Source organism: Protopterus annectens, chromosome 15.part0 (genome assembly GCF_019279795.1).
Source record: "Protopterus annectens isolate FY-2018-M chromosome 15.part0, PAN1.0, whole genome shotgun sequence".
NCBI lineage: Eukaryota > Metazoa > Chordata > Ceratodontiformes > Protopteridae > Protopterus > Protopterus annectens.
This window is the reverse complement of record NC_056749.1, coordinates 213,595,697-213,619,853: the sequence shown is the minus strand read 5'-3', so window position 1 is coordinate 213,619,853 and position 24,157 is coordinate 213,595,697. Positions and strand designations below refer to the sequence as shown.

The 24,157-nt window shown below is 40.3% G+C and overlaps 1 protein-coding gene across 1 annotated transcript in view; it reads right to left on the bottom strand.

The window, feature by feature from the left end:
• Positions 1-24,157, bottom strand: part of MTMR8 (myotubularin related protein 8) — a 1,273,681-nt gene that overhangs the window by 240,363 nt on the left and 1,009,161 nt on the right. Inside the window, 1 exon segment of the mRNA XM_044057715.1 lies at positions 1,375-1,503. Coding sequence (XP_043913650.1) covers positions 1,375-1,503 — 129 coding nt within the window.

Below are 24,157 nucleotides of genomic sequence, written 5' to 3'. Positions count from 1 at the left end.
CCTCGATGACCTAGAGGAGTGAGACCTTTGGCTCCATTCAGACAGCAGGGGAGATCCTGAAGCCGAATGAACGGAGCCAAGAGATGGTGACCTGGACCTCTTCCTAGTTGTCGGCTCCGAAGGTCTGGTCGGAGCCGACACGGAACTTATTACCTCGGCTCCGCCGGAGCCGAGGGGCCACAGAAACTGTGGACTGAGACTTATCGGCTCCAGCCGGAGCCGATGAAGGCAAAGGTTGAGAAACCTTAGGTCTCGGCTCAGTAGCCGGAGCCGAAGACCTAGATGCCTTAGAGGGCTTCCCTGTTGAAACAGACAGGGAATCCTCTGGCTTGAGTAAGCCTCTAAGAATTAATTTATTCTTTCTTTCCTGCAGGACCCTGGGGCTGAAGCCATGGCACACAGCACAGGAGTCCTGCAGGTGCAAAGGCCCCAGACAATAGACACAAGAAGTGTGAGCGCCTGTCAGAGACATTTTCTGACAGCACGCATCACACTTCTTGAATCCGGAGACCTTTGCTTCTTTAGACATTTTTGTCTGAACAGGTGTACACAAACACGCACACAAACACACTAGTTATACCCTGTCAGGTTAATACAATAAAAGAAGTAGTAGTACTAGTAATTTAAACTACAATAAAACACACACACTCCACTAGGGAAGGAAAGGCCTATAGGCCCAAGGGAAGAACCAAAGGTTCTTGGGGAAAAGAAACGGAAATTTTTTGGGTAGGGAATAAAAGTTTTCTAACCTACTCTAAACTAAGTAAAAATATTAAATTAAAGGGGTTTTTAAAGACTAATTTCAACAAGAAATAGTACTCACCAGGAACCGGTAGAAACAACAAACCTCGAAGCTGTAGCGGCAAACGAGATCTGAGGTAACTCTCGCCTAGCATTGTGGGATATAAGGGGAGCCTTGAGCCGGTGGAACCAACTCTCGAGCTTTTAGAGTGGCCGAGTCGGAGCCGAGGTCGGCTCCGAACCCATCCAGCAAGAATGAAGGCGAGATAGACAACTTAACATCTATATTTCTGGTGCAGTAGACTGATGTAGTTGATGGTAGCACATTACTGAAAAGGTGCACTGGTACTAAAAAGGTACTTTTAGTCTCTCGCAGGAAACAGTGAGCGAGTATGTGTGCGTGTGGGTATTTTTAACATATATTACTACCTGCATACACCCTGAATTTAAACAGTTTTAAAGCATTATAGATGGCAAACAGAAAGCTCACTCAGGAAAGATGATAAAGGTATTACAAGTATAGAATGCAATATGCTAAACAAAAACAGAGAGAACAGTACTCTGCATTGCAATTCCATTTTTGCCAACAAAGTTATAATGCATAAAAAAATCTTTCAAAGGTAACCAACTCACTTGAAATTGAATGGTAGTGTATTAGGTTGCAGCACTCCCGAATTTCCAGTAGTTTTGTAAAGCGGGTTCAAGTACTGCTCTTTCCTTTCCAGTAAGAATGGCCACAAAGAGTATGTTTTCTCAGTGACACTGCAATTTAAAAAAAAAGAAAAAACTCAGGAACAGACACAACAGAATACTTGTTTTTCAACATAATTAAAATGAAACAATTGCAGTGTTCAAACAAATGAGCTCTGCAGATTGTTTAAAAACTTTGGAAAAACTGTTGAAGTTACCTGGACTAAACAGCCACAAGTATGAACGCCACAGTGTTTTCCATTTCACACAATGCATAAACAGACTTCAAGAAACAATGAATTAAATAACAGATGTATCATTCTCCTATCAGCTGATCTATACAGGAACCCTCCTTGGTCCATCTATTATTGGTATCATCCTGAATTCCACTCTATTTTTCTTTGAAACTCATGTTGGCACTTGCAACACCTGACAAAGGAAAGCATGTCTAGCCCTGAGCCTGCCACCTTACCCCACCCAGTAAGAGAGTACACTTCCTGCAAATCAATTTTTGGAAACTGCGCTGTTACTATGATACAGAAAAATATGCATGTCTGACTTATGGGGTGCTCTTACACAAGCCACTGGATGAAGGAAGCATCCAGTCAAAGGGAGATGACAGGACACATACGGCCAACCAAGGAGGGTGGCTCACAGACAAGAAATCATAATAAGGACCATCTGCTAGATGTAGCATTTGGGATTTTTCTCAGAAGTCTATGACTGAGAATCTTATCTAGTAAAGAACTTTAGTGTGTCCAGAGAGGGAGGGCAGTCAAGAGGAAGATGCTCAGAAGGTTGAGCTCTGAACTGCAAAAGTAACAAAGAAGGCTTAATTGTGAGTCAATAGTCAAAACAATAAATGCTTGATGAAATGTAAAACAATGACCTAGAGACATGCTACAAATGTTTGCAAAGGGACTCATCTCTGAAAGCACGCACTCAACACGGTCGTGTCCCTTGTGACGTGGCCTTTGTCAGCAGCATTTTTAATGGGCAATTTTCTACTAGTTGAAAAATGTAATGCAACTTAATGTTCCCTTGAAAAGGATTTGCTTGACAACTGCTAACCCTTCCTTCTCTAAAAAGAAGACAAATGTCTGTTCTCTCTTTACAAAAGTGTGCACTTACTTCAGATAGAACATAAGCTAGTAATAGACATTAAGTGTGTGAAGACTTCTTTCTCCCATAGTTTCAGTCACTGCAAAGAAAAAGGTGAGGAAGATATACAGGATGGACAAAAGGGATGACCAATCCTACTGAAAACAGAGCAATTTCCTTAAAAATTAGGGGTTGAAGTTCTAAGATCCTGTGGGCAGAGCTGATAGCCACAAGTAATAATTTCCATGCGACAGTGTTCAAAGCTTCCAAAACAAGCAGAGAGGCGCAGGTTTTTCAAAGGTAGAGGACATGCACAACTTTTTCTTTTTTTTTTTTTTTTTTTTTTAACACCTTTATAAAAATATACCTTAAGACATTCATTAGAATATAAACCATATTAACATTTTTTTCCATTTACACACATTAAACAAGTTTATTTTCTTTATGACCATCTTTCAGTTAAACAATAAATTAATCACCCATTTCCTGCCTTTTCTTAAACATCACTTCTCCTAAACATTATTCTGTACATATTGTTCCCACAAATTCCATTTATTTCTATGTAGTTTGCTCCTACCCTTTTCTAAAGATCACTCTTTTAGTTCTTTCATCTCTTTCACAAAATGTAAAACTTCAAATATGGTTAGTTTAGATTTTGATTACTGTTTTCTAGTGATTGCTTTTTGATAGACAACATAATTCAAATTAATAAGGCCTTACCATGTCTATGCAATTCAGATCCCATGTCCCAGCTCAGAAGAAAATGGTCTTTACTTACAGCCAGTTGCTCCCCAATATTTCAGGCAGTGCACTCTGTAGGGAATTTTTTTTTTTAAATCTGCCAACTCATTACACTTTCAAAAAAACTTGTTCCCAGTTCTCTCTTCCTGAACACACCACCATTTGCTATCTACCGGTGGAAAAACTCTTTGAAGTTTTCTTGGGGTATAAAAATACCTATTGCAAACACTTCCAAGCAAAATCACAAACCTTCTAGATTTTGTTGCATACTTGGGACCCATGTATATGACCACCCACTGTTACCTTGTAAATTGCTTTTCCAGTCTCTTCCCAATCTTTTCTAACTTCCTCTCATTTATTCTTATAGTTATCATGCAATATTTTATATGCCCTACTAATTACCCCCTTTTTAACAGCAGTGTCTGTTCTAGACTCAATTAAAAACTCTACCAGAGCAGGTCTTTCACTTGAGATTCCCTTACCCTTTTCTCTTTGCCTATACTCAGATATCAAGCCCTGATAAGATCATCTCTAGCCTGCAGTACAAATCTTCTTGGCTTCTTCCCATTCTGCTATCTTTCCATCTCTAGATATTTGCTCCCAATAGATTGGTTACTTTACCAGTTTTCTCCAGTAAATTCCAGCCACCTCTTGCCTATTCTCTGTACCTCTAATTGCAGTCATCCCTGTTGGCACACATTTTCTGCATTCTCATGTTGGCTTAGTTTTCAGAATGCTTTCCGCTACTTTATAAACATAATATTGTGTGTGGCTGTTACTCACCTTAAGGATCTGCATCCAAAATCCCACACTCTCCTTATTTATTGAATTCCCCCTGCTTCATCATCATTTTCCACTTTGGGATTACAGCATTCTTCTTGTATTATGTATATGAGCCTTAACTGTGTAGTTCTAAAATATCCCTTCAAATCAGGTATTCCTAATCCACCTTGTTTTACTGGAAGGATCAACTTATCCCACTTGTCCTTCCCCCTCTCAGACAAGTCCTTCAATTCTTTATTACAGTCCACTCCCTCTGGTTGATAAAAATATGCCCGGCCTGCATAAAACTAAAAGGGCTAAAAACATTTTCACTGCTTGTATCTTGCTATCCATATCCATAAACAAGAGCTTCTAGTTTCTCAAATGTTTATTATCTTTTGTTTAGTTTCTTTCTACATAGGTTCATAGGTAGGTACTAGGCTATCTGCCTGAAGGCATTTATAAGCCTAGCCAGAATGTGTTGGCTTTCACCGCCCCCTTAGATTAGTTCCCTGTGTCTGTCCAGCAGAGCCACTGAAGTGATACCTGAGGTAAACTTTATGTTTCCCATCCACTCATCAAACTTTCTCTTGGAGTGTTAGCGAAGAGCTCTGCCTAATGTAGATTGGAATCTTGTTCCAAAGCATGAGAAGTCTCTGTGACAGGAATCTATCCCTCCAGCATGTCCTATTTATTGCTGTGGTGAGGTTTAGATCCCTAGAACGTGTGGCTCGAGGGGATAAGCTTTTCTTTAGGTGGAGCATGTTGATCAGTTCTGGGTTGGACATGGCCTTGTATGTCAGGCAGAGATCACCTCTGAGTAGGCGGTATGCAACAGAGTACAGCTGGAGTTTATTCAGTTGAGCTGCATAGGGCATCTGTTTGAGGCCAATGATCCTCTTGGTGAGGTACTTCTGTGGTCTTTCCAGCTGTTGCAGGTGTCTTGTAAGATGCATCCCAAATGGGGCGTTGTACTCTATGATGGGTCTGATGAGCGATGAGTAGTGTGTCACAATGACCTCTTTTGATCTGGATGCGAACCCTTTTTTGATAAGGTGTGCCACATAGAAGGATTTTCTAACCACTTTGGCAATGTGATTATCAAAGGAGAGTTTACTATCTACTTGGGTCCCCAGATCCCTTATTACGTCTTCCGTATTTAGGGGACTACCACCTATGTGGTAGTTTGTGGGTACTTTGTTTTTCCAAAGGGGATGACTATGCACTTTTTGCATTTAGCTTGAGGCCATGATTTTGACACCAGGTGTCCATCTGGTGTCCATCTCAGTGAGACCCTTTTGGAGAATGTCTGTGTCAGCCAGAGAGTCAGTTATAGCCCCTAGTTTGCAGTAGTCTGCGAACTTGGTCAGCCATAGTCCTCCTGTGCTTGCCTGTACTTCTGAGAAGTATATGCCGAACAGGAGGGGTCCTAGGACTGAGCCCTGGGGAATGCCACTTTTAACTGGTTTAGAGTCAGACCTAACCCCCGCAACTCTTACCATGTGGGTTCTGTCCGTGAGCCAGTTGGAAACCTATCTTGTGACGTAGGGGTTTACGTTCAGGTTAGTGAGCTTGTCTATAATACCAGAATGGGTAATGGTGTCAAAGGCCCTTGCGAGGTCTAGGTAGGCTGTGTGTACCACCTTTCCCTCGTCTATAGCCTTGGTAACGGTCTCAAAGAAGTCCTCCTGGTTTAGGAGGCATGATCTTCCCTTAAAGCCGAACTGGGTAGGGTCCAGTGTTTGGAGGTTCCCAATGTCTCTGTTAATGAGTTCCATGATGATGTGTTCCATAGCCTTGCAGACCAAGCTAGTCAGGCTTATAGGGCGATAGTTCCTGGGGTCTGTTGCGGCTCCACCTTTGTGTTGCGGAATAACCGTTGCTGTGCACCACTCTATGGGTACGTTGCCTGTGGAGAGGCTGAGTTTGAGCAGTGTGTTTAGGTGAGGGGTTAGTTCTACTTTGAGCTCGTGTAGGACGCAGCCCGGGACTCTGTCTAGTTCCATTGATGCTGTGTTTCTGGCTTTGGAGAGGGCTGTTTTAAGCTGAGTGTCTGTGATTTCCGGACCTCTACATTCTTCTAGTATGGTTATGGGCCCTTTTGGGGGTGAGAGGGGGGTGAAGTTTGCACTGAACCTGTCTGCCCGGATGTTGGCAATATTGGTCAGTTCAGTGTATTTTGTACCATTCTGCACCAACTCCGAGTAGATCTGAGCATTGCCACTTAGATTCTTGACATAGCTAAAGAATGCCTTGTGGTTATCTTTGGAGTCCTTGGCAATTTTTCTTTCAAAACTCTCCTTGGATGACTTTATGAGGGATCGTAGTTTCTTGCTGATACTGATCAGGGATGTCTTCCCTTCTTGGGATTTTTCACTTTTCTGTACTAGTTTCCTCCTATTGTATAGCTTGTTTATGGCAGGAGTCCACCAGACTGGTTTCCTTTTCTTGGAGGAGTCTTGGTTTTGCATGGGATAGCACGATCCATGCATTCTTGTAGGTGCCCATAGAATGCATTAGTAAAGGATTTTGCAGCTTGGACAGTGTTATCCTTTAGCATGGGGGCTTTGAAACTTTCCACCTCGGTCTTAAGTAACATGAAGTTTGCTTTTGAAAAGTTTTTCACAGTGGTTTCCTTGTCCGGGGGTGGGGGCGGAATGTGGATATCTAAAGTGATTTGTTTATGGTGAGATCTAACCAGTGAGGAGTTGACCTCCAGTGTGGAGCACCGGTTGCCCATGTTGGTGATGACCAGGTCCAATATGTTGTCACCTCTGGTGGGAGTGTTGACCAGCTGATCTAGGGCGTTTGAGTTTATAAATTCTAGGAAATGTTGGGCAAGGGAGTTAGTACTTGAGTAGTTCTCCCAATTAATGTTTGGGTAATTGAAATCACCCAATATTAGGGTGTTTGGTAGGACCTTTATATTTCCCAGTGTTTCCAGAAATGCGGAATGGGCGTCCCGGGACATGGTGGGTGATCTGTAGCAAGCTACAATTTGAATTGCAGTTTTGCCCATTGTTAGTTGCACGTGGATGATCCCTGAAGCATCGTGCTGTGCCACTAACCTGGAGGTGTGGGTATCCTTGATGAATATGGATACGTCCCCGCCTTTTGTATTTCGGTCCGGGTTCTGTGGCCGAAATGTATGGTATGAGTTGCAGCCTGGTAGTGATGGGGTGCTCTCTGGAGCCTTAAACCAGGTTTCTGTTACTGCACATATATAGATTTTCTCCATACATCCATATATCCTTAGCTGCCACAACAGAATCAATCCCTATGCCTAACTACAACCAAAAAAAATCACCAGTTAGACAAACAGAACCAAAGTACTCTTTAATGAGAACATCAATCCACACTTCAGCACTTTTGTCCTATTCAGACTTCTTCAGAACTGTGGAGAACCAAATTAAAATGCAAGTTAAAATAGTGACTCTCCCCAACCCCCTCCAGTATCAACCAATAAAATATATACTTCAATTAATACCTTAAAGAAGTATAACTACAGCTTAAACAACAAAAGCTCTCCTTCTTAATTCACTAATAACAGAAACACTGTCATTAAGTCCTGGAAAATTTGAAGCATCAAGTCTCAGTTGCCAATACATTTCTCTGTGCAAAAGCCTGTTTTCCCAGTCACCACAGTAAACAGATCTCTGCACTTATTCTAATACAAAAAAGGTAGATTCGCTAAATCCCTCATAGGTCAAGGAGCGTCTTGCAAGTGCACTTTCACAATCACCTTTCTGAATACTATACAAGCGCTGATAAATACGCTTAGAAAAGGCATTTTTGGTTTTCCCTATATAGAAGCCTGAACATGCCTCACAGGAAGCCATGTATACAACTCTAGATGTCTTGCAAGTACAAACTTTAGTAACATCAGTTTGTCCCAACATTCCCCTTAAGAAACCAGTGTAGTTGGTGTTAATACAAGGACAAAAGTGACATGACCCACACCTTCTAGTAACTATCACTCCTTTGGTCTTATTACCAGACTTTTCAAGTAAAATTTTCATATTAGATTTGTTTCTATAAGTGAAACTAACACTTTTGTCAAACAGTGCCGTACTAACATTGTCACATTCAAAAATACAACATTTTTTTCTACTAATTTTCTCTATTTGCTTAACATCAAATGTGCAATGCATGACCATGTTTGTCTGTAGGTTGAGGGGACTGGTGTCTTTACACTCTAATACTCTCAAGTCCATGCAAAATAAGCGGTGCATATTTGGTTTGTCTATCAAGCTAAACCTCCTGACTTACTTGCTCTAGGAGGTCATTGGGGTAACCCCTCTTAGCAAAGATCCTTGTAACTTTGTTGAACTCCGACAAACAAGTATTGTCCTCAGAGGTCAATCTTGACACTCAAATAAAAGTTGGCTCTTAACAATGCCTCTTTGTTGGTGCATGGGATGACAGCTGGTGTAAAACAGAAAAGAATTACAATAGGTAAGTTTTCTGTATAGTCAGGTAGAAAACTTGCTGCCTGTCCCCTTGCACAACTTGATATCTAAATATGCAATTTTTTGATAATCATGACGGTAAATAAAATACAGAAAATCAGTACACCTAACTACTTAATTGTATCATGTCTCCATAAATATGGGTTTTGCTGGACCAATTCAGGTGTTAGCATATAGTTTACAGTTATAGCGTGTTTTATCTTTATTAATTTTATATCCTGAAAAGACGTGAAACTGACTCAAGAAGCTCCGCAACACTAAGATGTCCTTTTCTGGTTTTATTAGGTACAAAATTATATCGTCCTCAAACAAGCCCAACTTTCCTTGATTACCACACAATTATATCTTTGAATTTCTGAGTCCCTTATTATCTTTGAAACCAAAGAAAATCAATACCACACGAGGGTCCAGAAATGGTCCAAGAATTAATTTATTAAAACAACCTGAAAAAAATAAAATGAGCATTTTCGTCTCATACAAGAGAGTTCATCAGAATAAAATGGTCCTAGCACAGAGCCATTAAATAGCGCATAAAAATATTTCATTTGTAGTTGGCAATTAAGAACTGTAGTATTCTTTAAAGGGCCAGACAACAAATGCACAATAATAAGCAATGATACATACACAGTCCTTGCCACACAAAAAAACAGCACAACAAAGTGCGTTGAAAAAATAAGTTATGGACTTACCATAACGTTCTGAGTTGTTGCTTTCCATTTGTCTTCAGCCGGAGGGACTTGGATCCGACTCGGCCGCATACTCCAGCAGCAGATCCAAACTCCAAGCTCCTATACAAAATGTCCCTGTCTCCCTCCTCCCCTCAGATCAAGTTTGTTGCAGAACAGCAGCATCCCAACCTAGACAATATGCATATCAACCTGGCACAACCCACAAAAGGCTCATCAAAGGGAAGACTAGCCAGGATACAGGGACAATAAATCTTCCATTCGGTCCACTACACAACCCACACAAGTCAGGGGGAAGGAGGAAGGGACAGCTGAAGACAAATGGAAAGCAACAACTCAGATGGAACATTATGGTAAGTACATTACTTATTTATCTGAAGTTGCTTTCATTTGATCTTCAACCTGATGGACAGGTCCCCGGCTACCAATAAACCTGGGAGGTCCTCATGGAAGGATGTTCTGGAGCAAGGCTGAACTAAAGGATGCCCTGCCCCCGGAAAGAAGTTCCAATTTATAATGGGAGATAAACGTATGCGATGAAGCCCAGGTAGCCACAGAACAGATATCATAAAACAAAACCCTGGACCAAAAAGCCGCCGAAGTAGCAAAGACCTGGTGGAATACGCCTGGACGTGTCCTGGTGGAGCTAACCCTTTGGCTTGACAGGCCAACGAAATCCATTCAGAAATCCATCATGCAATTATAACTTTAGAAACAGGCTTTCCCAAGAAATGTTTGGAGAAGGAAACAAAGAGTTGATCTACCTTACAAAAAGATTTTGTTCTATGCAAACAAACGCAGCTGCCTGTGAACTTGAATCAAGTAAGTGCAATTTGTACTCTCCCTTATTTTGGAAATTTGGAAAAAAAACTGGTATACTGATGATCTGGTTAATATTAGACTCTGATGCCACCTTCAGTAGAAAGGATGGATTAGTCCACAGGGACAATTTATCTTTATGGAACATCATATAAGGGGGCTTGGCAGATATGGCTTGAATCTCAGAAACCCTCAGAAATCATTTAATCCAGGAGCAAAATATGCTCCTAGATATAGCTGCCAAAGAGACTCTTTACACTCTAAAATAACTTTACTATCCCCCTATCTCACACAGGAAGGATTTATTGGTCCAAAAATTATTATACATGTAATACCGAAATGGTGGTTTACATAGCTCAATGTTCGACATGTCCAAGTTACTATATAGGCATGACCACAAGATGTTTTAGAAAAAGAATTAATGAACACCTTTTAGCTATAAAGAAAAAAGATACAGCCAATGCGTTGGGCAAGCATTCACTAGCATGTAACAATTTTAAGAAATTCACTTTTTCTGTTCTAGACAATGTTCCTTTGGGAACTTTTATGGGGGATAGTAAAGTTATTTTAGAGTGTAAAGAGTCTCTTTGGCAGCTGTATCTAGGAGCAGATTTTGCTCCTGGATTAAATGAGTCAATTAATATAAAATGTTTTTACAAATGAGAAAATAACACTGATTTTTCAAGTGTTATAATTATTTATAAAATGTTTTTGTATTGATGTACTATATTCACAAGTATTACATTTATTTCATTTATATGTGTAAAACCTTCTTTGTGACATCATATAGCATGTGATTCATTCATTAATATATAAATTGCAAGTTGGGTGGAGTTCTAATTGTTTCTGAAGAAGTTCACGTGGAATAAAGTGAATGAAAGCGCTAACTTTGGTGTCCGTATTTTTCTAAGCACATTGGATTTTACCATCTGGGTCTTCGCTTATTTTGTTAACTTTTTGTGACAGTCCTTGTTTTATATTCTAAGCTTTTAAAATTAGTTGTACTTTCTACCACTCTAAACACAACTTGCCATGTTGCATCTCATTGTACTTAAAAATTTTGTGCATTAATTCCAGCCCATATTTGTCAAAAAGACAAACAAAATCAGTAACAATTTCTTCACTGTACCTTAAGCCAAACAGAAATTTAAAGAAATGCAGTCCCCGAAGGACAATATTTAAATGCAAACATTGTCTTAAGTAACTTTTTTTCCATCTGAAGACTTTTAAACTTGAAAAGTCTCTTCTCACACCGGTGTAAGAAGTCCCTTAAGGAAACTCCACTGTTTGAAGTAGCAGTATGACTGTCCATACTGTTAACAGTTTCCATAGTTTGACTCCAGTTTCACAGCTGGTACATGTACGCACATTTGTTCCTCCAGTTTGAGAAGTAACACGAGGAAAGATTCCAGGTGTGAATGAGTGTTTCAATTACACCTGTTTTAACACTGAAGGCTAATAAGTTATAGCCCAAGTTTTACAAATCTTTTGTTACATTTGTTGTATATTTTTTCACCATTTATAAATAATGAAATACTTCAATGCACTTTGCTGCACTGCTTTTTTGTTTGGCAAGGACTATGTATATCATTGCTTATTACTGTGCATTTGTTGTCCGGCCTTTTAAAGAATACTATAGTTCTTACTAATTAACTAACCAACTACCAATTAAATCTTTTTCTGCACTATTTAATGGCTCTGTGTTAGGACCATTTTATTCTGAAGTCGTCTCTCTTGTATGAGACAAACGCGTTCATTTTATTTTTTCAGGTTGTTTTAATAAATTAATTCTTGGACCATTTTAGGAAACTTGTTTGGCATTCAGTTTCTTAGCTTTCACGTTGCACCATTTTGTGTCTTTCCCTTATTTTCTTTGCCAATGGCTCTAAATATAAAGCAAATAAAGAGAAAAGAGAACACCCTTACCTGGTTCCTCTCTTCAGGCACAACTTGTCAGAAAGGACACCTCCCACTTTTAATTTTTGCCTCCATTCTCCCATATATCTTTCTAATTAACCTCGTTATATCAGGAAATGGAAATGCTTCTGTTGCCCTATTCAGAATCCCAGCTTACTCTGTTTAACACTTTCTTTGTATCATGATCCACCAACAGTAGCGGTATCTTCTTACACTCTGCTTCTCTCTGGATCATCATTGTTCTACAGACAGAGATTGCCTTATATGCAAGGCAGAGATCGTCTCTGAGTAGTCTGTATGAAACAGAATAAAGTGACAGCGATTTCAGATGATCCACACAGGACAGATGCTGAAGACCTTGAATTTTCCTTGTGAGGAACCTTTGTGGTCTCTTCAGTTGCTGCAGGTGCTTGGAAAGGTACATACCAAAAGGGGCATTCTACTCAATTATTGGCCTGATGAGGGAAGAGTACAGGGAGGTTATAAACTTCTTTTTTTCTGGAGGCAATGCTCTTACTTATGAGATCAGCAATATAGAATGCCCTTCTTATCACTGTGGAAACATGGTGATTAAAGGTAAGACTGCGGTCAACTTGTGTGCCCATGCCTCACCACTGAGTGTGTAGTTACGGTGTTGCTATAGATGTGGTAGTTAGCAGGAACATTGCTCTTACTGAAAGGGATGATGATACATTTAATTTAAGGCCATGACTTTGGCAGCAATCAATTGTGTAAGACCCTCCTGCAAGATGTTGACATCATTTGGAAATTCTATGACCACTCCCAGTTTGCAGTAATCAGCAAACTTGGTCAGCCACAGACCTTTGGTTTTTGTTTGTACTTCAGAGAAATAGATTCCAAACAGCAGAGGTCCCAGGACTAATCCCTGTGGAACACCACTACTTACAACTCTGCTGTTGGAGGTGAATTGCATATTTTGACTATATGTGTTCTATCAGTGAGACAGTTAGCAACCCATCTAACGATATAAGGGTTGATGCCTAGCTGGGTGAGTTTGTCAATGATGCCCGAGTGGGGGATAGTGTCAAAAGCCTTGGCTAAGTCTAGGTAGGCTGTAAGCACAGATTTCTCCTCATCCAGGGCCTTGGTGACTCGAAATCCACCAGGTTTAACAGGCATGATCTTCCTTTGACAAATCCAAACTGAACAGGGTCAAGTGTTTAGAGATTACCGATATCTTTGTTGATAAGGTCCATGATGATTCACTCCATGGCCTTGTAGATAAGGCTAGTCAGGCTAATAGGTCTTTAGTTCCCGGGGTCAGTGGAAGCACCACCTTTTGTGCAAGGGAATAACAGTGGCAGTTTTTCATTCAGCTGGGACGAAGCCGGTGCTTAGACTATGATTGAAAAAAAGAGTACCCAATGGTGTTGCTATTTCTTGCTGGAGCCCATGTAGGGCGCAGCCTGGGATGTTATCTGGTCTCATAGATGCTGTGTTTTTGGCCTTAAAGGTGTTTACAACCTGCTCTTTACAGATACAAGGTAGGGGACAAGTGGTAGGGATGTCATGGGGTACATGTGGCAGGGACAGGGGGTGTGAAGTTTTCACATAAAATGTCAGCCAACAGGTTAGCTATGTCACTTATTAAAAATGATGGAAACAACTCTCCTCAACCTCGGAAACTGAAAAAAGTCACCAGCCGAAGAAATATGATGAAAGATTTAAAACAGAATTTTAATGCTTTAAGCTTCCAAGAGCTTTTCGTCAGCATAAATACACCAACTTCATCAGAAAATGAAAAAAACAGAAACGTCACCAAACACATTCCCCTTAAATACAGTTAACAATTATAATTAAAGACACTTTGTAAGTAGTACCATTGCCTTCTACTAACAATGTTTACGCCCAACACAATATAAAAACAATAATACAATGAAAAATATTAAGCAACAGTGAATATGTATGATTTTTAATAAATCAATCCTATCTACTACTATGCAAAAGAACCAACATGTTACAAATATACAAATACAAAATGCTTACGTATATTCAAACATTATAGACAGAAGACTAACCTTCTATATGTTTTCAAAATCAGTTTTACTCGAATCTAGTGAAAACCTACTCTACGCTGACAACATTTTTATAAGTATAAAATACTAAAGTAGAAGAATAGTATGTAAAGAAGAAATAGTATATAAAGAAAAATTAATATCAACAAAGTACAGAAACAACTGGTGAAACCAGTCTAAAATTTTTGAAACTAAGAAAAGAACCTAAGTAAAATGAATCTTTACCTATTTAAGCTCCTGAGTCTCAACATGCATGTAATGGATAGTTTGCCATTAACATCTGGGTAATGGCCAGCGTCCAATCTCAGTTGCCAAATCAATTCCCTAACCTCAAGGATAAGGGAATCTGCCCCACCCCTACCATCCAACTGAATTCGATCAATAGCTGTAAATAAAAATGAATGTAGGGGATTCTCCATGACATGTTTTGCTAAGGCGTTGACCAACTTACCCTTCTTTATAGCGTACAGATGTTCGTAAATACGCTCTTGAAGTTTTCTGTCAGTTTTACCGACACAGAAAATTGGACAGTGGGTACACTTAGCTAAATAAACAACTCGTGAGCTCGAACAGTTGAATCTACCCTGTACTTTGTATCTGAAATTTCTTATGACAAAGGTAGATCCCGTGCAAATGTACCTACAATAACGGCACATATTGCATTTAAACATACCAACTCTGGCATCTGCAGTCTTAGATTTTCTCTCTAATATTTTTTTTAAATTTAGACCTCCTCTAAAGGTTATCTTAGGGGTTTCCATTCCGTTCTCCCAAATAACTCCTTCCTGCATAATCAAATTCCAGTTTTTATGAAGGATGGAAAGGATTTCCTTAACATCCATGCTATAAGTTAAAATAAAACTGCAAGGATGCAATTTCTTGACTTAAGATTGGAAATTTCCCCTAGTAGGTTGACAGGGTTTAAAATGGGAGTATAAAAACCTGATACTCGTTTGTTTTGGACCTCTAAAATTAAGTCCGCAATAAGCTCCTCTGGGTATCCTCTTTTAAGGAAGAGACTTTCCATAAAACTACATTCTTCCACAAAGTCACTCTCCCTAGTGACCATTCTAGCGGCTCTTACCAGTTGACCCTTAATAATAGATTTTTGCTGGCTAAAAGGGTGACAACTGTTAAATTGCAAATAACTGTTCAAAAAAGTTTCTTTACGATGTATCCTAGCAATAAAACAATTGCAACTTATGTCCTTCGATAGTTCCACATCTAGGTATGAGATCTTATCCCTCTCAAAACTAGATGTGAACTTCAAAAATTCTGTGGAAGTACTGAAGGAATCCAAGAGAAGCTCGACTTGCTCACTGTCTCCTTTCAGGATAATAAAAATATCATCCAAGAAACGTGTATACATTACAACTCTATCCTATAAAATGGGATTGGTAAAGACAAATGGTCTTTCCCAAAAAAGCCATGACCAGGTTAGCTACACTGGCTCCACGGGGGGAACCCATGGGTACCCCTATTTTTTGAAGGAAAAGTTTTTATTGAAAGTGACAATTACTAGACAAAATTATGTCTAATAATTCACTTACCAATTCAATCCCCTTGGAACTCATCATAGTTGGAATCCAGTCCAAAGTCACCGAATGAGGGATAGAGGAATATAGATCCTTTACATCTACAGTCAAAAAATGACTGTCGACGCTAAAAGGAATTTGATTGACTCTGGCCAGGAAAGACCAAGAATCCTTGGATATCTGAGATTCACTTGCCACATATTTTTTCAATATGGAATCTAATACTTTTGCACTTGCATATGTTATACTCCCTTCTTGCACTTACCAAGGGTCGCATGGGAGGATCCTCAAAATTTTTATGGACTTTGGGAGCCCCAAAAATGATGGGTACTTTGGACACAGGTGTAGCTATATAATTGTATAGATTCAAATCTAGTGTGTTGTTGCTGAACATGTTGTAATAGGAAGAGATTCTAGAGAGACCTATATTCAGCTCATTCTTGGAAACTTCTAAGTAGGTCTCCGAGGATAAAATAACCTCCATTCTAATAATGTAATCCTCATTGTTCATCACCACTAGATCACCCCCTTTGTCGGGTTTCATAACTCTGACTGGAGCGCTACACAATAACTCTAATATAACTCTCTCTCTTCCTTGCTGATATTAAATCTCCACTCTTTTCTCAGAAATGTGTTCAAGATGATAACTAATATCCAACTCACTGATCTGTTCAAACAATGCCAAAACCGGACATAAAGGCGGATTGTAAGTACTAGGTATAGAAAAAGAAGAAGAATCTAATTCCCTACTAGCATTACCTAGTAAAAATTGTAAATTTAACTTTCTGACGAACATCTTTAAATCTAGTATAGTTCTAGCTAAGTCTGCCCTTTTAGAAGGGACAAAAGTTAGGCCCTTAGCTAGCAGTTCCACTAATTCAGAAGTAAAATGAAAGTCAGAAAAATTATAAATTTTAAAGTTCAGTTCAGAATTTGTTATAATAACACAAAATGTTTATATGGAACCAGGTCAACTGGGATATTGGGTCCCATTAATTCCTCCTGTTCCTTGACCTGTTCCTGGTCTTTTGTTCCTAATGGATGGGGTGTGGCGAGGCTAGATTCTGAAAATTTGCATTTTCTGTCACCTGGATGGAAGTTGTGGAACTGTTTTGAGCAGCCAAACGGTCACTACGTCAGACCGTTTCACTAGAATCCATACTGTCCACAAAAGCATTCGTGGAACCACTAGGTCTTGATCCTGATCTTGCATAATTTGGATTAGGTCCACCAGGTAGATTAAAACTAGGAGACAGAAAATTGCCTTGAGAAGAAGGTGGCTTAGGATAAGCAGAGCCATCTTTATATGCCTTGATATCCCCTCTGTAGTTTCTTGATTTTATTAGCTGTAATTTTATTTATGAACTGGTCGATACTGTTGAACAACCGTTCATAGTCAAATCGATAACAATAAAAGTTCAAGTCATTCTTTATTTCTTCATCTAGTTTAGTAATGGCTACAGTTAAAGCATCCGCAGCCTGCTTATAGTGGCTGCTTATACAATTTATCAGCTCAAACCCATGTTTGTCAACAAGATTAATTAAATCTATATGAAAAGCCGATCCTTCGACTAGCCCTGTAGGGTACTGCCAGGACCTAAGCCCCTTCGGTACCACTTTAGCCTGGCTACATTCATTAAAATAGGCAATTTCCAACTTTATTTTATGCAGTTTCATTAAGTTTTGGTCGAACAAATTGAGTTTAGACAGTAAATCAACAAAGTCAGACATACCTTGCTCGACCATACTGCTGTCTTGATTTCCCCGAAGGGAAAAAGGACGACATAACCACTGGTCTAAATTGAACAGCTCAAAAACACACTGCACAGAAGGAATTAGTCTAGAAGGACAAAAAGACATCAATTCATTGTTGCTTAATATTTTTCATTGTATTCTTATTGTTTTTATATTGTGTTGGGCGTAAACATTGTTAGTAGAAGGTAATTATACTACTTATAAGGTGTTTTTAATGATAATTGTTAACCGTATTTAAGGGAAAGGTGTTTGGTGATGTTTGTTTTCTTCACTTTCTGATGAAGTTGGTGTATTTATGCTGACGAGAAGCTCGTGGAAGCTTAAAGCATTACAACTCTATTTTAAATCTTTCATCATATTTTTTCCGCTGGTGACTTTTTTTCAGTTTCCGAGGTTGAAGAGAGTTGTTTCCATCATTTTTAATAAGTGGAGTGTTTTTTCTTTGCTGCAGTTTGTTTGTAGGTTAGCTATGTCGACAGGCTCAGTACATGTGGTCATTAAATACCAGTTCAGCACAAAATCTCAGCCTTTCCTTTTAGGTTACAGATGTAACTAAAGAATCCTTATGGTCGTTCTTAGTTGAGGAAGCTAATTTGGATTCGTAGTTTGCTTTGAAGGACTTCACAAGAGGTCTTATTTGCTTGTTAGAGCTGAAAAGGGAGTGTTTCCAGTTTAGGGCTCGCTCACTCTTATTTTTGGACAACAATTTCTTCCTCTTAGTGTAAAGTCTGTTAATGGCAGTTGTCCTTCAGGCAGGTTTGCTCTTCCTTGAGGAGCTTGTTTTGGTCTGGTCAGGTACAGCAGAGTCAATGCAGTTATACAGGTGTCTGTATAAAGCTCTGGTGTAGAACTCTGCATAGTTGCCAATTCCATCTGGGGGAAGGGGTGCAGTGAGGCTATATAATGTATCCTGTAAGAGGTTATAACCTGGTTTGGTGAAGTTTTTAGTTTAGTTGCTGTGGGGGAGGGGGGGTCGGGTTCGATAGTTACTTCGAATGAGATTGATATGTGGTCAGATCTCACCAGGGAAGACCTCATAGTGGGGATGCTACACTGGTCCCCCATATTTGTAAGCACCAGATCCAGGATGTTGGCACCCCTTGTGGGGGGAGTCAACCAGCTGGTCCAGGACACTGGAGTTAAAGTCACACAACTTTTGGGTAAGTGAATTTGAATACAAGTAATTTTCCCAGTCAATGGATGGGTAGTTAAAGTCGCTCAAAACCATGGTGTTCAGATGGATCTTGATAGACTCGAGTAGATCCAAATAGGCAGAGTGGGTGTCTTGATTCAGGGAGGGGGGCCTGTAGCTGGCAATTACTTGAATAGGTGTCCTACCAACAGTTAATTGCACCTGAAGTATTTGCAGAGAATCATACTGTTTAACCAATCTGGAGGTGCATTTATCTTTAATGAATACTGATACACTGCGTTCTTTAGTTTTTACACCTTCAGTTTGTGGTCTGAATATCGTTTTTTACACCTTCAGTTTGTGGTCTGAATGTATGGAAGGAGCTGCCTGGTAAAATCCCATTCCTTTCAGCCAGGACTTGAGAGAACATCTACCTCACTGAAGCTGAAGGAGCAATATTCACATGCCTTCAAACTGCCATCACTGAAAACAAGAATCAAAGTATGGATAACCCATGGCTCTTCCTTTTCCTTCCCCACATACTTAGACATATTTGTGAAGACAGTGCAGTTGTGTAAGTAAAGTTACCATAACAGAAGATGTTTGAATGATCACTGCTGCAGTAGCCTTAGCTATTAAGGTTATATCCTGCCAAGGATATAACAGGCGTCCAACTTCCAAAGCTTCCTGGCACTTTGCATGCACCCAAACTATCAAGGGGCTTGAGCTGAGCTGAGTAAAAAACAAGTCTGGATGCCAAGCCCTTCAGAGCTTTCCTGTCAACAGAGAAAGGAAAGCTGACCTTTGAAAGGCCATGCCAACAACAAAAAATTAATGTCCACACCCTGACATAAAAAACACACAAAAACAAAGAGAATGGAAGGAGGGAGCAGCTACTGCAGAAGCTATCATTAGAACATCTACCCTTATGATGAATTTACTTTCACATCTGAACTATGTTCATCATACTGATCACTGTTGCAGTAGCCTTAGCTATATGGTTAGATTACCCTAGCTTATCACATTGAGAGGTGGAAGGAGAAGTAACCCCGGGAGAATGGTCCTAGCAAAGCCTGACCAGGACCAAGAGAAAGAATCAAGCTTATAGTGATTTGTAAAAGTATGTACAGAGAACCAAATAGGAGCATCTAGAAAACTTCTAGAATTCAACCTTTTCCAAAAATGAAGCCCAGGACCTGGTAAAATGGACCTCCTCTCTGCTTGGAATAGTTTTGTTATGGTGAGTATAACAAAAGGTAACGGCTTTAGACAACATTTAGAAATAGCCTGTTTTGACACAGATTGTCCCTTCTTTCCCTCACAAGAAATGAACAACTGATCTGAAGATATGAAAGATTTAGTTCTGTCAAGACAGTACCAGAGTTGTCTGTGGACAGCCAAAGGTATAGAGTAGCCTTTCTCCCTCAATTTTAAGTTCAGGAAAAAAAAACAGGGAGATGGATAGTTTGGCTTGAAGTAAACTTGGATACCACTTTAGTGCATAAAAGAAGGAATAGTTCACGAAGAAACCCTCTCCCTGTGGAAAATAACACAGGGTTAAACCCACCATAAGAGCTTGCAGCTCAGATTCTTCTTTCAGAGGTCACAACAGTGTTTTCCAAGATAAGAACCTCAAGTCATCCAGGTTAGCTGGTTGAAATGGAACATGTGTTAGCTTCTGTAACACAAAACTAAGATCCCAAGAAATGGTCACCAGTTTACTTGGAGGCCCCTTGTTCAAAACCCCTTTCAAAAACATTCTGACATGAGATTGCATTAAAAGAGGAGGATCCATGGGCAGACAAGCTGAAATGGCCAATAAAGGAACCCTGCTACAGGTATAAGAAAGGCCATAGGATACCATCTCACACAAACATTGTAAAGCCAGAGATCAACTAGCCCTGAATGGGTGCTGGTTATACTGTTGGTACCCACCAGAAAACCTTTTCCATTTGCTAATATATGATTATTTAGTAGCAGCCTTTCTTGCTTCATTAGTACTTGCAGCATATCCACAGTAAACAGGTGCCTAAAAGGAATTAAGACCCTATCATCCAGACAGTCAGCGGAAGTTGATTGATGTCACGGTGTAACAAACACCCCTCTCCTCTGTTCTTGTGTGAGTATATCCAGTCAGTGAGGAAGCTTATGAGAATGCCCCTGGCCATTTCCAAAAAAGAGAAAACCACAGTTGCTTGGGCCAGAAGGGGGTCACCGCAATGATATTGGGGGATTCCTTCTGAATCTTCCAAAATACCATGAATATTAGTGGAAAGGGTGGAAAAGCATACAGAAGCCTTCCTGTCCAAGGAAAGGAAAAGGCATCTTGTCTTCCAGGCCTTCTTGCATGGAGGCCTGGAACAGAATCTTGCTGATTGATTGTTTAGAGAAGAGGCAAAGACTACTTGAATTTCCAACAAATGAATCAAATCTTGGAAGAATCCCAGACCTAGTTTCCATTTGGAAGGGTTTGTCTTGGTCCTGTTCAGCTCGTCTGACACACAGTTTTGCTCTGATGGAATGTAGTATGCCTGTAGAGTGAAAATGTGCTGCGAAGCTACATCCCAAGCTAATATGGCTGTAGTCTGTAAAGGGGGTATGAACTGGTTGCTAACTCTGCTTGTTGATGTACCATGTAACTGTGGTATTGTCTGTAACAGCTTTTGATACTTATGCACTTACATGTGACTTTGGTGTCCCACACACTTTGCACTTTTATCCTTCCTGAAACTATTCCCCAAGCAAAGTGTAAGGCGTCTGTGGTGACTGCTTTGGAACAAGGAGACCTGGATTTAAGGACATGTCTTGTCTACATCAAATGATTCATCTTCTGACAAACTCCAGCAATGGGATTTGGTATCTTTCTCATGTGCAGTCTTGCCAGGGGAATCACGAGAATCATACAAGCCATGAGACCCAAAATTCTGATACAGTCCCCTTGCAATGATGGAAGTTCAAGTGGAAAACCTTAGAAATAGATCTAGACATAATCTACTGTGGAAGAAAAGCTCTTTGAATTGGTGTCTAGTTGACATCACAGGAACACAAACCTGTGTGGAGGAGTCAAGAAAGTCTTTTGATTGTTCTTTTGGAATCCCAGCTTGTAAGAGACTTCTCACCTGAGACAGATATTCCTGACACTTTGAAAAAAAAACACTGCAAAGATAAGCAAGTTGTTTGAATATGGAAACAAATGTGGATACCCTGTAAACTGCAATGAGCTATGACTGAAGCTAGACACTGTCAACATTCTTGGTGCAGTGGATAGCCCAAATATCAAGGCAGAGAATTGAATGTGATCCAGACACACATACAACCTTAAGAAATATCTGCAGTCTGGATGAATGGGGATGTGATAAGCATCTTTTAAGTCTAATGTTAGGGATGTGATAAGCATATTTAAGTCTAATGTCAGCAGGAAACATGAAAGAGAAAGAAGAGGTAACAGGGTGTAAACTGAGATAATTTTCAATTTGGGCACCAACACAAACTGGTTTAGGAATAAAGATCCAGAACTGGTCTCCAAGCATTTCTTTCTCTGGCACCAAGAACATCCTTGAATAAAAACCCTTCATCACCTGGGAAGAAGGATGCTGGTGTATCACTTGCTGGGACAGCACGTGATGAAGTACAGTTTTGTACCTACCATAAATGTAGATGTCCGAGTGTTCACACTGCTGCAGTCATTACACTTGGGTTATCCTGCCGTCAGGATGTCCCGCAGTCGGCCAGAGTTCCAAAGTCTTGGTCCGGCGTCGGTTGCTGTCGCTTCTTCCCTGACGTCAGTGCGCCAGGGGTATATAAGATGCATCCAACGCCATTTTCTTCAGTTTTTCTTGCCCCAGATGTCAGGTGCCCCCAAGGAGGTAGGCAATACATATTGCTAATAAAAAAAAAATATATATATATAATAAAAACAATACCTTCACAGTTACAAGCAAACACACCACAAAAGGTTTTATAGGATAGAAAGGAATAGATAAGTCCAGCTAGTTCAGAGGGGATGGAGGGAGGGTAACCTGGACTGCAGCAGTGTGAACACTCGAACATCTACATTTATGGTAGGTACAAAACTGTACTATGTTCATCGTGTTACACTGCTGCAGTCATTACACTTGCGTAGAATCCCAAAGCTAATGTTGGGTGGCTGGTCTATAAAGAGTTAGGACTGGCTATGAGGCCCTGCAGAACTGCAGTGGCAAATCCTGCTCTGGATTTAGAGTAAAGAGGCAAGTGGTAATGCTTGGTAAAGGTATGCACTGAACTCCAAGTTGCAGCCTCCAAAATTTCCTTGGTAGTTACTCCTCTGAGAAAGGCTGTTGAAGTGGCTGTTGTCCTGGTGGAATGTGGCCTAATGTTATTAGGGACTGATTTTCCATGCTGTGTGCAGCAGTAATGAATACAGTGTCCTATCCATTTGGATACAGTCTGCTTTGAGATAGCCTTGCCCTGTGATCCTGCAGCATATGCTACAAACAGTTGCTCAGTTTTCCTGAAAGCTTTTGTTTTGTCCAAGCAGAAGTGTAGCTGCCTGTGTATGTCCAAAGAGTGCAGAAGTTTCTCCCCTTTATTCTGGGGGTTTGGATAAAAAGTTGGCAAATGGATGGTTTGGTTAAGAGCCACACTAGATACCACCTTTGGCATAAAGGTAGGGTTTGTCCTTAAAGAAACCCTGTCCTGATGAAAAATTATAAAAGGTTCCACTGCCATTAATGCCTGTAGCTCTGAGACTCTTCGTGCTGAAGTTACTGCCAGGAGCAGAGCTGTTTTCCATGATAAAAATTTTAGACTGGCTGTATTGGCTGGCTCAAAAGGTGGCAGGGTCAGTTTTTCCAAAACGAAATTGAGGTCCCAAGTTGGTGTTGGTGCTCTATGTTTTTAGCCCCTCTGAGGTACAGCTTTAGCAAGGGATGAGAGAATAAAGGAGGATCCGTGTTGTAATGTGCTGAAATGGCAGAGGCGTGGATCTTAATTGATGAGAAGGATAGGCCTTTGTCCAGCATCTCAGTTAAGTATTGTAAAATCTGAGGAATGTTTGGGACAAGAGGGTCAAGGCTTTGAGCCTGGTTCCAGGTGCAGAATCTCTTCCATTTTTCTGAGTAAGCTTTCCTGGTGCTAGGCCTCCTGGCCTCCAAAATGACATCCGTAACAGCTTTAGAGAGAGGTGTTGCCTGTTTGACTAATGAATCTGCCATGCAGCCAGGTTTAGGGTTTTGAGCTGACCGTGCAGGATCTGATTGTTTTGTTGAGTCAGAAGGTGTGGAATTTGAGGCAAAATCAATGGTGGGCCTTGAGCTAAGTTCTTTAAGATTGGGTACCAGTGCTGGCGTGGCCAGTCTGGAGCAATCAGGATCATCTGTGTTTTTTCTTATCTGGCTTTTAGGAGTACCTTTGAAAGGAGAGGCAGTGGTGGGAAGGCATAAACTTTTAGTATTTTCCAGCTGAACAAGAGAGCATCCACTTTCCATGTTTGTGTGTGGTAAGTCCTTGTGCAGTAGTTGGCAATTCAGTGGGGAGGCAAAAAGATCTACGTCTGGGCATCCCCATTTTTGCGTTACCATGCTGAAGATTTGTGGATTCAATTGCCATTCGTGAGGGTCCATGATATTTCTGCTTAGATCGTCTGCCAGAGTATTTTTCTTTCCTGGCAGGAATTGTGCTTGCAGATGAACTTGATACGTTAGAGCTGTGTTCCACAAGGTCATGGCTTGCCTGCATAGGGGATAAGAATGAGTGCCCCCTTGCTTGTTTATGTACCACATTACTGTGGTGT